Source organism: Pinus tabuliformis, chromosome J (assembly GCF_031772625.1).
Source record: "Pinus tabuliformis cultivar Carrire ecotype Pingquan chromosome J, CPIR1, whole genome shotgun sequence".
In the NCBI taxonomy this organism is placed as follows: Eukaryota; Viridiplantae; Streptophyta; class Pinopsida; order Pinales; family Pinaceae; genus Pinus; species Pinus tabuliformis.
The window spans coordinates 107,263,768-107,282,375 of NC_142295.1; the positions used below are offsets into that span (position 1 = coordinate 107,263,768).

General features: G+C 40.9%; 1 protein-coding gene across 3 annotated transcripts in view; it reads left to right on the forward strand.

Annotated features, from left to right (window-relative positions):
* The window catches only part of LOC149225757 (alpha-mannosidase-like), a 535,348-nt gene extending 517,204 nt beyond the window's left edge, over window positions 1-18,144 (forward strand). For 2 of the 3 annotated variants that reach the window (XM_089377304.1, XM_089377303.1), the window contains one exon: window positions 17,695-18,144. In XM_089377304.1, coding sequence (XP_089233430.1) covers window positions 17,695-17,889 — 195 coding nt within the window. In that variant the 3' untranslated portion in view covers window positions 17,890-18,144. The remainder of the gene's footprint in view (window positions 1-17,694) is intronic. The other variant, XR_016247700.1, reaches the window with a different exon arrangement.
* The last annotated feature ends 464 nt before the right edge of the window (window positions 18,145-18,608 follow it).

Sequence of the window (18,608 nt, forward strand, 5' to 3'; positions counted from 1 at the left end):
GTTATTTTTCTATAGTTAAATGCGCTTAAATTTTATCTGAAAATTAGCTATCTGAAAGTGGTGAATCATTTTATGAACTGGTTAGCATTTGAATTTCATGGTTGAATAATGAATTTTGATCCTTTGAAATTTAATTGCTAGAGCTCTATGCATCTTTTGAATATCTCGCATCTGGTGAAATTAATCATTGTTTGGATTATTTAATGTTCTTTACATCTTAGATATTTTGCATTTTTTTCAAGCAATCGTCGATTATTTCATAAGAAGCAGCAACTAATTGATTACCTTGAATCATTAACTCCATAAGGCACTGGTATTTATCTAATCAAATTCTAAAGTCTTTCTAGGCCTTAATCAAGTATTCGATTGCCTCACTGTGTCTCCCGACCCGGTTGATTCCCAGCTAGTTCTCCTTCATCCCATTTATCCATAGGGTCTACCCCCCTTAGCTTGCTGTAGGGAGACAGTGTAAACGGAAAGATCGGGGATCAGGGTGACAACCCCCGATCTGAGCATTGTCGCTGTGCCTAGACACTCAATGCGACAACACCTCCCATTCTTTATTCGCAAATGAAGACAAGAATGTTGTGTCTATCTTGTGTCTACATTTCCATTCATGGCCTTCATCTAGACTTACGGTTGTTAGTCCTGGTCTAGTGCATGACCCATGAAATGAAAAACACAATTGTCACTCCTTTGTAATCAGGGTGATTCAAAACTCCCTCTTGATCAGGGACCTATCAGAGCTCCCTCTTAACTGGGGACTCTTTCCTTCATCAACAGCTTCTTCTTCGTGGGTCCTTCAGCTGCTTGATCTCCTTCCTTTCTTGATGTCATGAAGTCTTCGATCGAACTTCTTCTAGGTAGGGCACCATCCATCGATCACTTTCCTTCTTGGTTTGTCATGTCATTGCTTCGTGGAAAGTGACTATCAGGTTTTTCTTGTCATCTTGGCTACTCCTTTGTCATCTTGTCCATGCTTCGGAATACTCTCCTCATGGATGCTTCATAGTACTTGCTAGGTTACATGCTTTGACCTAGTAGCCCATTATGACTTCATCCTGATATTGCTTCAACATTGCTTTTTCTTTTGTTGGATGGCTTCTTCATCACGACATCTCTGTAGAGTAGAATCAATTATCTGCACCTTTTGTATCTCCAAGGCCTTTATAGGTGTCAAGGGTCCTTTCTTTCTTTATCAGAGTTGTCTTACCTTCTTTCGGGAGATATCTTCAAGGCCTTTTGTCAAATAGTGATTCTCGGTTATCATGGTGTTTTCCACATGCTTGATCTCTTTCTTCATTTGCTTCTTCTTAGATAGATAGGTCAACCATATAATGCTTCTTGTGAGAGCATTCCTTCATTGCTTGCTTTCTGGACTTGTCAACATTTCTTCTTGCTTCTTAGTCAGCAATCTTATGCTCCTTATGTGAGCATATTCCTTTGTTGACCTTCATTGCATCGTGGTACATGCCTTCGAGCATGTTCTTGGTGAAAGAGATTCTTTCATGCTTGATCATGTTATAGAACTATACCCATGACTCAATAATATACAAATGATAACATGACTTAAACTTTGATGCATACATACCTCATCTTGATTCTCCTTTGATCATCCTTTGGTGTGGCCCTTCTTGCTTCATCTTAGCTTGCCTGCATATCATTCTTTTCTTGAATCCCATGAATGGGATTCCCAATGAGACATCTTCTTTGGTCCATGAACCTTCTTTTGAAGATTCCATCATAGGATCTTAAAGATCTTTGCCTTGCAAATGTTTCCTTTCTTTTGATGATGTAGGTCTTCTAAGATTCTTGTCATGATCAATTTTTCTTTCATCATGTATGAGGTCCTATACTAGGTATGCTTCTTCTACACAAATATCTTGAGCTATATCTGCCATGCTCCTATATTCTAGAAGATATTTCTACTTATGCATTTTTGTTCTTATCATAAATTCTACATCTACATGAGTGTCTTAGAACTCTATGTACATCATGCTGCTAGATTCTAGAGGGTGTTTCTAGCCATGCAATTTAATTTATTCCTACATGCTCCTATTCTACTCAAAACTTTGAAAGAAGTCTAGAAGTAAAGAGTTTGACCTAGTCATAGTAGAGATCCAGAGGATCTTCCTTCTTTTGCTTATTTCCTTCTTCTTTCATCTCGAGTTATGTGAGCTTCTTCCCCCTTCCTTTTGGTGTTGTCCTTTTTAAGCTGAGGACAATCCCTTTTGTAGTTTCCATATTCTTTGCATCCAAAACATTGGATCTTGGACATGTCTTTGTTGTTTGTTCTTCGTGGACCAAACCTGCCAAATTTACCCTTTATTTTGGCCATGGTAGCAAATTCTTGCTCCTTTGATCCCACATCTTCTTTTGTCTTAAGTCTGGTTTCCTTTGTCCTGCATAGAGACCACATTTCACTAAGAGTGGTTGCTTCCTCCTTGGCATATATGCTTGATGTGAAGTTTCTCCACTCCTCAGGTAGAGCATTGAGTACTACAGTTGTCATCTCTCTGTCAGACATGACTTCCCCAAGCTCTTGAAGTTGATCTCTCATTTCAGAAATTTTCATGAAGTAGGGAATTATTCCTTGCTTTGTTATCTTCATCTTGTATAATTCATTCCTCAGAGATATTACTTCTCCGGTTGTGGATAACGAGAATAGCTGTACTAACTTATCATATATTTCTTTCGATGTCTCAAACTTGGAGACATAAAGAATGAGACAGTCTTTGATTGATTCTATCAGAATCCTTTGAGCTCTTGTCTCATCCTTATTGTACTTGGCTAAGGCTTGACTCTGCTCCTTAGCAGGGATAGTGATATTCCCTTTAACAAATTCTAGGAGTTCATTCTCCTTGAGAAGTAGATCAGTCCTCTTCTTCCATGCAAGAAATTTATTGGTCCCTACCAATTTATTGCTTTCCTTGCAAAAAGACATTGATGTATATTCAAAAGGGAACATGTACTTACTTGATAGGTTTTGTGATGTAACGGATTTGCTTCCTCCTTGAAGACTTGATGGCTTGTCTTCCCTGGATCTTGATGTTCTTCAAGTTGCCTTCTCCAAGTGGACTTGCTTGGTGATGAGGTTTGCTTGAAGACTTGTAGCTTGATGTAGGTCCTGCTTCAATCTGCTCTTCTTTGTAGGTGCCTTTATATAAGGCTCTTCTTCTAGCTTTGTAGACCTCCTTGATGAATGATGGATTGTAGACCCTTCTTGTCCTTGAAGTGATTGAGACTTCTAGGCTTGATGCTTCAACTTTGTAGATGCTTCTTCTTGATGAGTGTTCTTGAGTTTCCCTTTCCTTGATGTGTCACCTTACCTCTGATACCATGTTGAAGAATCTAGGGCAAAGTAGTGTAGTGTGATTCTTCGTTACTTGATAACAATTTGTGGAGTCTTTTTACTTTTCTTGTTAGCTTATTCTTCTTCTTCTTATTATTAGTGCATATGTGTGTACTTCATCAAACTGCTATCAAAACATAAATAACAAGAACACAAAGTTTGGCTCTCTGCCAGGGACAAAACCTCTCCACTCTTGAGAGGAAAACCCTTGGTAAGTTTTCTCTTATTGAAGCTTCTTATTTGAACAAGTGCAAAACCCTAGACCCTTGACTAGGATATCCTCCAAGCACAAGTCAAATCCTTCCTCTTTCTGCACTATAACTTCCGGCACATGGACCTCTGTCTTCCGACACTTTGCTCCTTAGCACTTCGTCCTTCTTCTGCTGCTTGTCTAAGTTAGGAAACCCTAGAACATTAGGGCTTCTTTACTTCGTTATAGAGAGAGTCTTCTTCGCTTTCATTTGGATACCTTGTAGGCCTAAATACATATCTGAATGAAGCCTCTAAGTGTATTGCCTTCAACTACTGTCAAATCCACAAAAGTTGACTTCTGAAATCTTCGCACATGTGGACAGAAACCCTAAAAAAAGTCTCCTTTTTCTTGCTCTTTTTTTTCCTTCTTCGTTGGTTGAGGAGGCCTTATAGTCCTTGTTTCTTAGCCCAAAACCAAAATACTTGTCACTGTAATTTCCTGTTGTAGGAAGCCTCCTTTATCTTCACATGTGTGGCTAGGAAACCCTAGAACATTAGAGCTTCTTTACTTCGTTATAGAGAGAGTCTTCTTTGCTTTCATTTGGATACCTTGTAGGCCTAGATACATATCCGAATGAAGCCTCTAAGTGTGTTGCCTTCAACTGCTGTCAAATCCGCAAAATTTGACTTTTGAAATCTTCGCACATGTGGACAGAAACCCTAAAAAAGTCTCCTTTTTCTCGCTTTCTTTTTCCTTCTTCTTCGCTGGTTGAGGAGGCCTTATAGTCCTTGTCTCTTAGCCCAAAACCAAGATACTTGTCACTGTAATTTCCTGTTGTAGGAAGCCTCCTTTATCTTCGCATGTGTGGTTGTTGATGCCCTAGAAAACGTCTTCTTGCCTTCGTTGTCCTGCCTCCTTATCTCGTTGTCCTTGTAACCCTTTTCTTTGGCTTTTCTTCGTCCTTCTTGGTTCTCTTTCTTGCTTGCGGATTTCAAAGTGAAGTGATCTCAAATGAGGAGTGGACAACCTCTATAAATAGAGGTTTGTCCCTCCTCTTTAGGCCGACTTGACTGTCCATTAGGCCGACTTGACAATTACACTATAATTCATCTTTTATTCATTATTTTGCTGCTTGGAGACTTCGTTGATGCTAGGAGAGGATTTGAATTTGCTTGGAGGTGTTCCCATGACCTTGTACATTGACATACATGATGTAACATGCCCTCAAAGGGTCTTATCATAATTACATTTTGACTTTGACTTTCTAGAAGCACTTTAAAATGTGCTTGACCTATTTTCAATGAGCAAGAAACTCATTGACAAATACTATAAAAATAATTTCTCTTTACAAATATCAAAATTACATTTATGAAGATCAAAACTAGTTACATTTCCTTCAACACCATCTACTCTACTCTTAACGCTGCATCTGCGCTCCTCAACACCTGACTACAACTAGTATGCAACTGTCACTCAAGAATCTGACTGCATCAACTGACATTGATCCATCCTGCTACTGAATATTTTGGGCCCCCATAGCAAGGTAATGATCCATGAGGAAGACACTTCAATGAACCCTGCCCAAATCTGCGCAACTCTGGGACTATAACTCCATATCACCGCACCTCACTCCCGGGGGTATAGCTGCAAACATGGCGAAGTCTTCCTCCAATCTGGAGGACAATTTGTCTATCTCTGTGGACGTTGTCCCCTAGTCCTGCTTGTACTTCTTCATGAGATGACACTGAGTACTGTAGTGGCCAAACTCGTCACACCTCAAGCACTTGACCTTAGATAGGTCCTTCTACTTCTTCTTCTCCCCTTGTTCTTAACTGGGACCCTTTGATGCAAGGGCCACATTTTCTTCCTCCTTCAAACCCTTATTGTTACTTTTGTTGATGGAAGTCTTCACAAGTTCTTGCCTCATTTCCTCCTGTTGCAAGTCTGACCACATCTTGTGCCACTTAGGTAGGGTATCTCGCCCCAAAATGCTTTAAACGAAGATCTCCTAGTCGTCTAAGACACTATTCAATGTCAAATGTACAAGCTTTCTATCCTAAGGCATCTCCCCAACTACTGCAAGTTGATCTCGGATTTCTTGAATTCTGGTGAGAAAGGGATGAATGCCTTCACCCTTATACATAATGAGGTTTCTCAGCTTTTCCTTCAGGAACGTCTTCCGCTAGTCAGAAGGATTCCGATATAGCTGAGCAAGAGAATCCCACATCTCCTTGACAATATTCTTGCCAGATATATGTGAAACTATATGGCCCTGGACTCCATCCAAGATCATAGCTTCGTCTTTGCCATCTCTTTCCTGTATTCCTTCAACTGATCTGCATCATTCGGTACTGCCACAACATTCTCTGCATAGGTCTTCAAACCAAATTCATCTAGCAGGAAGGACATCTTAGCTTTCCAGATGATGCAGTTGGAGGCTCCCTCCAACCTATCTTGATCTCTAAGCCCGACTGTGGTCATTTCTGCAATACTCGAAACGGATATAAAAAATCTCCCTCTATGTGTGCATTTTCTCTTCCACCCGACATTGAATCTGCTCTAGTAAATTGTTGCAAACCCTCTATGCCTAGACAAGAATATGCTCTGCGAAAATCTGAGTCGTTGTTGCTCGTGGTTGCACTGCACTCGCGGCTTTTCCGTACTCGCACAGTTGTTCAATCTGAACTCATGTGATCCTCGTAGTTGTACAAAAAATATCTCTCGTGGTTGTTCTGAGGTAACCCGCGTGGTCGTCCGAAAAAATCATTCTGCAACTCCCTTTGAGCCGCGAATTTTTCATTTCTTCTTCTAAGCCTCCTGTCAGTCAAATACGCTCTAATACCATGTGAAAATTCCCTTGAAATGCAGCAACTGGAAATATTTCTTCTAACTGATAAATTAATTATGCAATTTATTTTGTTTATAGCAAAATAGCGAAATATTCACACTGTAATTTCTTCACCATAAGAACTAACTGCGGAAGCAAAAATAGGAACTGAGAAATGCTAACACACACACACAAAATTAACACGGTTGTTTTTGGACAAAAGTCCCTGGAAAAACCCAATGTGGGAAAACTGGTGCAGCAGCTAAAGGTTTATTTTATTATGCAGCAGTGAAAATCTAAGTACAATCTTTGGAAGCCCAATTGGCTATCCAATCAACAAGATCTGACAGAAAATATTTAGAGAGAAGGTTCTCTCCCTCCACAAGCAAACCTCAGCCTCTGAAAATTGGTCGTCCAACCTCTGCATAGGCCCTTGCAGCTTCTGATCAATTCGCGCAATGGTGAAGGGAAAAGCCACGTGATCCTCGTGGTTGTACTAGGAAAACTCGCGCGACCGTAACTGCGACTCGTTACAAAATTCCATGCAACCCTTGCGGCTAATCTGGATTAGTTGCGCCGTGGAATACTTTAGTCACTCGCTTTTGCCTCTTCCGCATCTAGAAATCATCCTCCAGATCACTCTCTGACCCTCTGACACCTTGCTAGTTGATCTCTGACTTGATCACTCCTGTTGAATCACCTGCACTGGAGAATCAGTCTATCTAGATCACCAAGTATCTACAACTGGTCTCACACTCTCAAGTGCTTCTCACCTTCAAGTGTTCTCCAAAAGTGTATTCACCATCTACCTATCAACTTCTTCTTATAGTTGAGACTTCAACGGCCATGATTAAAACTTAATCAATGGTTGAGATTATCTTCTAAGTCAGTTTGTGTGAGTTTCAAGATAATTCACGCCATTCTCAATTAATTTCTATTATTTAACCCATTTTCCTAAGTTAGACTTAGGAAAAATTAAATGATGGCTAATTAATTTAATTAAGTCATTTCTAGGTTGAATTTTCATAAAGGATTTATGGGTTTTGGAGATCTCATGCGTTTGAGCCTCTCCACAAAGTATCGAGACTAGAATACCATTTGATGCTACAAAAACTAACAATATACACTCTTGGGCGATGGCGACAGCATCATGTATTTCTCTGTTCTTGAGAAACCCAAATTGTTCATCTATAATGTATGTCGAGAGCTTCTCTTTGATCCTAATTGCAATAATCTCCGAAATCAACTTATAAGAAATGTTACATAAAAAAATGTGGCAGTAATCTCTGAATGAGTTAGGGCATGAGGATTTTGGAATGAGTGCAATAAAGGTTGAGTTAATCATCCCCGCTACCTTGCATTGAAGCCTAGATTCTTCCACCATCCGCAGTAATTCCATCCCCATAATGTCAAGGAAATGTAGAAGGATTTCGATAGTCCAACCATCCAGGCCAGGACATTTATCTTTAGAGAAAGATCTCAATACACTTGAAATCTCCTCCGTAGTGATACGCTTGTCAATATCATCGTTATTCGCTTCAAAGAACATTGTGGGATATGAATCAATGAAAAAGTGTTGGTTTTCAATGTCCACATTGGGTCTTTCCTTGAAAATACCTTCTGATATTTTGGCCTTACTTATTCAATGGAAAATCAAGGGTAAATCTATTTTTATCATGAGAACAATACTTTCTTTGCTTTCTGTTCAATGTGGAGGGATTGGGGTAAAGTAAGCCATCAGCGCCTAACTAAGGGTGCTCTATTGATCAAAGATGCCCATTTTATATTGATCAAAGATCTTATGATTTCCATTTTATATACCCTTTTATTTATGTTTTATTGTTTATAAATATTTGTCTTTGTGTGGGGAAAATTGTTTGTGATCCTTTCCACCTGGGTTCAATTCTCGAGACATGTTGGGTTGTTGTGATAAGGATTAAAGAGTAGGCAACCCTTGGGATAGAGCAACCTTGCAAGGGGGGTTCAGGACGTCTCAAGTCTTGCGAATGTTGGAATTTCTAGGTCTAACTCATTAGAAACCCTTCATGTACTTTCTGATTTATTCCTACCTACTTGTTTTGTTAATTAACAAGTTATTTACCATGTAAATATTGGAAATAAACACAAGTACATGCTCAACACATTACAGATCATCAACTGAAGGAAACAGAAACAAGCACACAAGTGACACCATTGTTTTTGGACTAATGTCCCCGGAAAAACCCAATGCGGGAAAACTTGTGCAACTATCTAAGGGTTTGATTTATTAACCAGTTTCAAAATACAATCTGGGTGCCAAATCCAGCTCACCCAACAGAGAATAATCTCGGCAGTACTACCTCTCTACTCGGAAGCAGATATTTCGATTGAAACCCCGAATAATCACTCCAGCAGCTTCACAGCTCCAATCTTCCCCACGAAACCCCAGCATTAGCCTCTAGGGACAGCCTCAGCCCTTTTTGGCCCAACGTTTGCCAAGTGTCACTCTGGCTTGGCCTGCATCAGCCTCTGGAGGCACTACATCAGCCCTCTGGCCCTCTGCGTCACCCACGTTGGCCCTCTGAGGCACTGCGCAGCTCCTGGCTGCCTCTGCGTCACCCACGTTGGCCCTCTGAGGCACTGCGCAGCTCCTGGCTGCCTCTACGTGAGCCCTGGCTGGCTTTGTGTGAACCCCTGGCTAGTTCTGCGTCCCTCACTCTCGGCTACTGCGTTGATCCTCCTAGTGCTATCTATGCCTCTCTGCTTTTGTATTCATTGCCCCTCAACTGCAACTCTGATCACTCTCTCAACTTCCTCAACAAACCCAGCCCCAGAAAGTCGAAATCTTGATCAACTCGGTGTGTTCTCCAAGTGACCCTCAAGCCTCCTCTTATACTTTTCTCATTGGCAATTCAATGGCCAAGATTAAGTCCCTAATCGACAGCTAAGATTAGATCTGGCTTGATCCATGACTTTTGGACCATTCTAACACAGTTTTATATTAATTCACATTAATATTTTAATATTAATTATTTCAATATTTCCCAAACTGTTTAGAATCTGCCCAAACCCTTTCTGGGTATTGAAGATCTCATGTGCCTTAGCCTCTCCACCAATTTTCGTGGCTAGAGCACATTCGATGCTACCCCAAATCAACACTCCCTCTTAGCGAGGACTGTGCTCTAGCAATACTCCTCACTGAGTATCACCCTGATCATCCGGCATCAGTCCCTGTGCTGATGCTAGGCCTATTGCTCATCATTTGCGCTGTTGCATCCTGTACTGCTACCCATGGCCCTGCCACTGCCACTGCTACATCTATGTTGCTGCCCATGGCCCTGCCACTGCCACTGCTGCATTTGTGCTGCTGCCCATGGCCCTGCCACTGCCACTGCTGCATCTGCACTGCAACCCCTCTCATCATGCTGCATCGTGCTGCCCATAGCACTACCACTACTAACTGTTGCACTGCAACTTAGTTATTGAGAAGTAAGTAACTGATCTTCCAACTCTGACATCTTTATCACGCTAGAGACACCTCCAATGTTGAAACTCCCTCTGTCGCTGATAAGTGCTCCCTGTCTGACCTCTACGTTGTTGCAACAACTCCCTACATCTCGCACCATTGCACACCCCTCTGTGCCATCCTGCACTAGTGCAACACTCCCGCGCTTCTCACACTGCTGCCTCATGTTGTCCTGGGAATCCTGCACTATAGCTCCCTCTGTTGCTCCATCTGCATCCATCTCTACTGACATCCGCCAGTACTGCTACTCCTCTTCGGGGCTCCCGTAGCAAGGTCTAATCCAAGAGGTTGGGTACCTCAAGGATCCTGCCCCTCATCGCCTGTAGTCCGTCTGACTACAACTCGATGTCTCCCCACTTCCGCTCAAGTGGTGTGTGTGCACTCATGGCACAGTCATCGTCTGTCTCCACTTCCTTCTCTGCCCTTGTTGGTGCAGCCTTGGTCTTGGAGGCCTCTCCCTTGCTCTTCTTCCTTGGACACTGGGTCGCATAATGACCCAGCTCCCCATAGTGGAAGCATTTGACCTTGGAGAGGTCCTTCTTCTTCCGTTTCTCCTGCTTTCCCTCAGATGCTAGGGCAGCATCCACCTCCTCCTCCTTCTTGATTCTAATCCCCTTGCCGCTGCTTCCTGCCTTGCTCAGCCTTCTGATCTCTTCTTGGCGAAGAGCAACCCACATTTCCTCCCAATCTGGAAGGGTCGCCCTGCCTAGTATGCTCTAGACAAACACCTCCCAGTCTTCTGAGACTGCATTCAGGGTTGTTCTCACCATCAATTCTTGATCCGGTGTGGCCCCTATGGAAGTCAATTGATCCCAGATCTCCTTCAATCGACCGAGGAAGGGGTCGATCTGTTCTCCCTTTTGCATCTGGTATGATCGCAGTTGATTTTCTAGTAACACCCTTCTCTGCACAGAAGTATGTCGGTACAATTTCTTTAGGGCCTCCCGCATCTCATTTGTCGTTTCCTTTTCGGCAATATGTGGTACTACATGGTCCTTGACCCTGTCAAGAATGATGCTCTTGGCCCTTGCCATTGCCTCCTCGTACTTGTCGTTATCAGGTGGGTCAACTCGAATAGCTATCGTCCTCAAGGCAAAGTGCTTGACACGATTTCTGTCTAGAATGGATAGGATTCTAGCCTTCCAGACTACGAAGTTTGAGGCTCCGTCCAGTCTGTCCTGGTCTCTTACCCCGTTCACCACCATCTCGCTACTCCTCTACTTCCCTCCTGGAATTTCTCGGTGTGACTCCCTCTGAGCCTCGATTTCCCTCCTAGAAACCCTTCTGCCAATGTTGAGATGCCCCCACTCTGATTGCTAGTGCAGCTGCACCACTAATCCGGATTTCTCGGCTAGAAATCCTCGGTAGCACCTCCCTCCTCCTTGGTCTTTCCCTATTAGGTATTGTTCTAACTACAGTACCCCACCAGCTCCACACTGCAACTTACCCATAGCCTCCTAAACCCCAGCAAATTGAAGGTTAGAGCTCCTAGGCTGTGCGCAATCCCGACACCGGCAAATCAGCTTCCTCGGCCAACTGCGTCAGCCCTCCTAGCCTCTGCGTGGCTCTGCATGAGCCTGCCTTTGCCTCCCTCAGCCTCTGTGTTGCCTCTTCCTGGCTCAATCTTGATGACGCAGGCACTGCGTCACCCCTTCCTTGTTGCTACTCTGCTAGGAACAGCTTTTGTCACTCGGGACAGTTGTTTTCTGCTGCTGCTGCTCTGTTCGGCTGATGTCCTCAGTTCTCTTGTGATCTGCAACCACGCTCTGATACCATGTTGGAATTTCTAAGTCTAACTCGTTAGAAACCCTTCATGTACTTTCTGATTTATTCCTACCTACTTGTTATGTTAATTAACAAGTTATTTACCATGCAAACACTGGAAATAAAAACAAGTACATGCTCAACACATTACAGATCATCAACGGAAGGAAACAGAAACAAGCACACAAGGGACACTGTTGTTTTTGGACTAATGTCCCCAGAAAAACCTAATGTGGGAAAATCGGTGCAGCTATCTGAGGGTTTGATTTATTAAGCAGTTTCAGAATACAATCTGGGTGCTAATTCCGACTCACCCAACAGAGAATAATCTTGGCAATAGTACCTCTCTACTCGGAAGCAGATATTCCGGCTGAACCCTGGATAATCACTTCGGCAGCTTCACAGCTCCAATCTACCCCACGAAACCCCAACGTCAGCCTCTAGGGACAGCGTCAGCCCTTTCTGGCCCAGTGTTTGCCTAGCATCACTCTGGCTTGGCCTGCGTCAGTCTCTGTAGGCACTGCGTCAACCCTCTAGCCCTCTATGTCACCCACACTGGCCCTTTGAGGCATTGCACAGCTCCTGGATGCCTCTGCGTGAGCTCTGGCTGGCTCAGTGTGAACCCCTGGCTGGTTCTGCGTCCCTCACTCTCGGCTACTGCGCTGATCCTCCTGGTGCTATCTCTGCCTCTCTGCTTCTGTATTCACTGCCCCTCAGTTGCAACTCTGATCACTCTCTTGACTTCCTCAGCAAACCCAGCGCCAAAAAGTCAAAATATTGATCAACTCGGTGGGTTCTCCAAGTGATCCTCAAGCCTCCTCTTATACTTTTCTCGTTGGCAAATCAACAACCGAGATTAAGTCCCTAATCAATGGCTAAGATTAGATCTGGCTTGATCCATGACTTTTGGACCATTCTAACACAGTTTTATATTAATTCACATTAATATTTTATTTTCCCTAAGTTTAGACTTAGGGACTCCATTAAAAATATTAATTATTTTAATATCTCCCAAACTATTTAGAATCTGCCCAAACCCTTTCTGGGTATTGGAGATCTCATGTGCCTTATCCTCTCCACCAATTTTCGTGGCTAGAGCACATCCGATGCTACCCCAAATCAACAACGAAGTCATAATTTCTTAGTATATTTGGCTTGCAAGTTGTTGGATATACTCTTGGTGTTATAGTGGCAACCAGAAGGCTTGATCTTGGGCATTGCGCAGGTTACTCTGACATGTCACTGATTCACCATGGTTTTAAAAAAATCAAAAAATAAATTAAATAAAAAAATTGTTATACATATTTAAAAAAAAAAAACTAAGCACCCACGTGGGAGCATTACTATAATTAGGGATGTTCATTTATAAATATAACTTAATTCTATTAAGAGTCTAAGACTAAGATAGGGTTATTAAAGTTAAAATGTGTCGATTAGAAGGATATAAGTTAAATCTACATTGAGGCATACGTAAGGTGCTCAAGTGAGAGAGAATGACGGATAAATATAAGGAAAATCTGTTAGACCTAACGATAAAAAAGAAATGATATTATAACGTCCACGAGACTAAAAATAGTCTATGGGACCATTAGTTCCCTGTTTTTCGCCTTTTGCAGTTCAATCCTTTTCTTATTCAAACTAATGATGAGCTAGTCCAACCTTCCAACAATCCCCTCGCTGAAAAGACAATGCCAAGAAACCGATGCTAACATATTCCCATAACTTTCTCTGATGTCTTTGAATGCATCACATTCTAAAATGAAATGTTTTTCCAATTCCACTGCCCCAGATGTGAAAAATGTACACACCCGTTCTTCCCAAGCTTCTTTAGGTCTTTTCCACCGTCCTGTTTCACATTGAAGTTGATGCGAGTTAGTTCTTAATTGAGCAATAAGAACCTTTGACCTCCACGGAATGCTAGCTCCAATGAACTCTTTTTGTTGTAGATCACACGTAAGGTTGAATTCCTCAATGTATTACTTCTTATTTCTGCCCAACTCTTTTCCCCATACCCGTTTACAAAACTTCTCCATAACAAAATGTTGGGAAAAGCAAAAAATATTGGTATCAAGCAAGTGTCAGCCTGAAATTTTTCCCGCCCAAAGAAAGAATTGTCATTACTACTCAGCTCGACAAAAGATTTCGGAACAACAATTTCCCTTGCTTCCTTCACTAGCTAATGAATTACATAAGTTTGATATGTGCTTTCCGCGTTCGGCAAGCTTCCACCTCCAATGTGGAGTCTCTGAATGCAGTGCTTGCCCTTGAAGTAAAGGACCTCCTTGTTTGCAACCAAGCAAGAGGGAGAGAACTGCTCCCCAACACTCGGTAAGAATAGATAATTCAAGAACTGGCCTAATTGACCAATCGGGGGTCTTGTATTATCAAGTCCTTCCTTCGTTATACCCAAACCTTGTGCCCATCCCAAAGTGTACTAAGTTGTGCACCAAGAAGAAGACTCATTGTGTTATTACCTATAGATTTGAACCAACCACTCTTAGGTGCATGCAAAATAGTCAACCCAGCATGCTTTAAAACTAATCCGGCCATGAAAACACAATCCAACAACAACATGCTAGACTCGGCAAAATAGAAGAAGTTATTCTAAACTTAACATACCTGAGGTCAAACTTTGTAAACTGCATTTACAAAACCTATAATAGTAGCATAAACCTCGCGCTGCATACACAAAGCCATGATTGCACTCTTAAGCTATTATTTATTAATATTCTATCTAGGATGAAATCAAGCTATGGCAACAATGGTAACTATGTGTTGCAGCATTGAGGATAACTGAGAGAGAGAAATAAAGACATCTTTGAGTAAAGAAAATTTTAGGTTTCTTTTCTACACAATAGGACCTTTTGTGGGGTGGGACCTACAATGGGCTAGGTTCATCCCTTTCACACCCACGATGCAACGACAAACCAAAGGTCTTGAACGAGTAAGAACATGGGTATAATAGACTCTTCTATACGATGGGCTCAATCTCAAATAGCTTAGATTCCTTAGATCAATACCAGTGCTCAAAACGTAAATGTCTAATCATGAGTTGATGTATTGTCAACTTGGTACAACTTTTAAAGGTGGTCTACTGTGAACTCTTAATTTATTCTCATGCGAGAAATCTTGATGAGGGAATGGTTGATTATGCATTTCCAAATTTCTTCGCAATCAATCTCTTTTCCTAAAGTTCTTTGTGTCCTTTCAAATCCCAATTGTGAAAAATCCTTAAACCGGAATCCCTACTGCAACAACTGATGATATTTCTCCTACTTGTTACATTTACATGAACAATTTATTTGCAGTTTCCTACGGCAAACATCGAAATACATACACTTCAACCTACACCATTTAAAATAATATGTCGAAACAAGAAACTGAACAATAAAGAGATACAACACAAATGACACAGTTGTTTTTGGACAAAAGTCCCCGGAAAAACCTAATGCGGGAAAACCAGTGCAGTAGATCTGAGGGATTTTATTATTAAGCAGAAGTATTTCTGAATACAACCTCTGGATTCCTTGTTGGCAATCCAATACATAGAATATCACTCGGCAAAAGAAATTGGTGAGATTACCTCACTCTACACTGCAATTTCCGACTGGTTTGGCAGCTGAACCAACGAGTTCCCCAGCTACTTCTGCATTGCTCCTGCGTTAGCCTCTAAGGCACTGCGTCACCTCTACTGGGAATCGATTTGCTCTTAGGAGTTGATTCCAACCCTCCCGGCTCAGAAACGTCAGCCTCCTCAGCAAATTCGTACTTCTGTGTGAAGGCTCTGCGTGGGCCCTGCATGAGTTCTTCCTAGCTCTGCGTCACCCTCTCTGCCAACTGCGTTGCCTCTTTTGTGTCTCTTTGCCTCTCTGTTGAGTATTCTTGGCTTTGGAGAAGATCCTCTAGCCAAACCTCTCTTTGCCCCTCTCTGCGTGATCACTACGAAATCATTACATTGCCTCTAGCTTCAGCAGTTCGATCTGACTCATCAACTCTCTGTGTGTCTTCCAAATGACCCTCAAGCTTCCTTAAATAATCTCCTCGTTGACATTCAACAACCCAAATTAGAAGCTAATCAATGGTTAAGATCATTTATGCTTGATCCTCATCTTCTTCTAGAAGTTACACCCACAGTTAAATTAATACCCATTAATTATTTTAATTTCCCAAGTTTAGACTTAGGGTCCCATTAAAAATAATTAATTATTTTAATAAAGTTGTCTCCGGGTGGAATTTCCCAAAACGCTTTCTGCGTTCTTTGAAATACATGTGCCCAAGCCTCCCTACAAAATTTCAGACTTAGAGCACATCCGATGCTACTAGAAATCAACACCAATCCCCTCCCAGCTACTAGGCTTATGATCTGATTGGAAATTCATTCATGTTGTCTTTCCATTCATCTTGGTCTTTCATATTGACATCAAGCCTCAATAATTGCTCGTCATATTGATTAGCAATTGTTAGCCAACCAGAGACTGACTTGGTTTGTGAATTTCTTCACTGAGGTCGTGGGTAAATCTGATTGCAAATTCTTTGTTGCTTATCTTATGCACCAGATTTAACCTTCTAACTGCTAAGGCAGGTCTTTGGTCTTTCCATTTAGATAATTGATCAGTAGTTTTGAGTCCCTTTCTATTTCCATGGGAATGAAACCAAACTTCAAGCAATCTTAGATTACGGATGCCAATGCCACAAGCTCAACTTTTTTGTTTGTTCTTGTGCCAAGGAATTTGTTGGAATGAGCATGAACTTTTCCTTCTTAATTCCCTATAACTCCTCTCATTGTAGCCATGTATGGGCTACTTTCAAATGCAACGTCAAAACAACTTTTATACATCCCTCCAGTAGGCGCCTCCATGACTTATAACTACTAAGGCCTCAATTTGGCCCCTAGGGTATGTCCATTATCAGGGACTTAACTTTTTCAAAGCTTGAAAGTATAGAAATGAAAAGTAATAAATCCATAGCTGTAGGAATTCATCTCAAAGTTCACTTCTATTGTCTTTTTAGCAATTATTTTTCTTAATGGAGTGCACTTCAAAAAGAAATCGAAAGTGAGGTTCCATAGAAGAACTTTATAAAATATTGTTTTAGTGAACTTGTGCATCATTTACTCATGTCATCTCGCGTTATGTGTGTGCGCATGCATGTATTGAAATGTATATGTACACAATGTGTTCCTTGTCTGGTTTCTAGCAATGGCCTAAAGTGGCATAGGACAGTGGGGCCACTGGAATTGGCGAGGTTGATCCCCCCTATTTTTAGCCTTGGTCAACTTGTCAAAACTGGCAGGATAAGATAGATTTCCTTAATTTCACATATCTATTTTTTATCACTGAGTAGGGTTTATTTATGTCTAACACCATTTCTTTGATCTTTCCCTCCCTTCATACTACTGGTTTAATTCTTCCCTGTCTCTGTAAGAGTAAGATTTCTTTCTAATGTGTTTAATCCATTCATGTCATTTCTATTTCATAGTCTCTTCAAAAAGTTGCCATCTTTGCACTTGTCATTCTCTATTCCATGTAGACTTGAAATCAATGATCGTTGAGTCATTGGCAAAATAAACTTTACCTAGTTCCAATTTTGGACTAAAATTTCAACTCTAAACTAGTATTTTTGGAATCGTAAAAAAAATGATGGAATATTAAGAGCATGATATCTACGGTAAACTTGTAATTGTTCTTTGTTGCTAACGTTGTCAAAACCCATTATTTCCATTTCATTGAGGCTTGCTTAATAGTAACTAGTATCTCTTTTCTTCTCATTTAAATGCCTTTGAATTTTGTGGATTTCTGAGTTCTGCATCTTTAGTTGATCTCTCTCTCTCTCTCTCGTGTACAAAAATGGAGAATAAATGGCATGCATTCACTTTATTCCTTTTTCTTGTAAGTTATAAAGAAAATCTGAAAAAATATATATACGCACACAGGGAAGCAAAAAAAAGTATTTGTCCTTATTTTATATTGTCCATTTCTCGTTTAGTCCAGTTTGGTTGTCCATTATTGATTAATACTTTTGACATTCTGATTTTTTATTGTATGTTTGCACAGATTAAAGAAATTGTGGAGCTCAACCTCTCAGCAGTTCAGAATAAGTCAGAAATGAAGTCACTGGATTGGCAAGTTGAAGGAGAAGAGAATATTTTCATCAAGCCCTCTAAGGGAAACAAAATAAAAGATGAAGAGTACATAATAGAACTAGCACCCATGGAAATAAGGACCTTTCAACTTGAGTTCCATGATTAAGCACTTTTGGTATATGTGTAATAACAAACACAGGACCCATGTTTATGGACTCGATTGATGGATTGTTGTTGAAATGTGCTGTAACTAGATACAAGTTTTTCTTTTATAAGAAATTGTTGCATTAAATAAATATGTTGCGTTATTGAAGTATGTGACCTTCTAAAACTTTGTCCAAAAAGCATTATCATGAATTTATCTATAAAAAAAGAATATAGGGAAGGAGATTTGTTTATCCTCCTCTATTTTTTTCTTTTATGAAGGTTCTTTTTATTTTTCTCTTGGCATTCTTAGTGGAGATACAAAAAAAGTTTGAAGTTGTTAAGAGTATTGTGCCTAGGCACACAACATCCTAATAGTCGTTTCTTTGAATTTTTATTAACATTGATCAACAAGTTTGGTTTGTACAAGGTTGAAACTTAAGATCTGGTTTTGGTGCTTTTACTTTTTGTATGTTGGAAATCCCATGTACCCTAGGTTCGGTCTATGTCCTAGCTAGGAACATAAACACACTAGAGATGCCCAACTTTAAAAACTTTGCACAACGGAATATAACAGCAATGAGATCAACAACAGTACACAATATTTATGACCCAAAACACGTTCCTTATTAGTCCATCAATAAAAAAACATAGGGCTCCCGTACCAGGCATCATGGCCCTTTACAAACCCTAGTCCATCAGGCTCTCATCTGCCCAACAAATACACAAATAATACAAAAT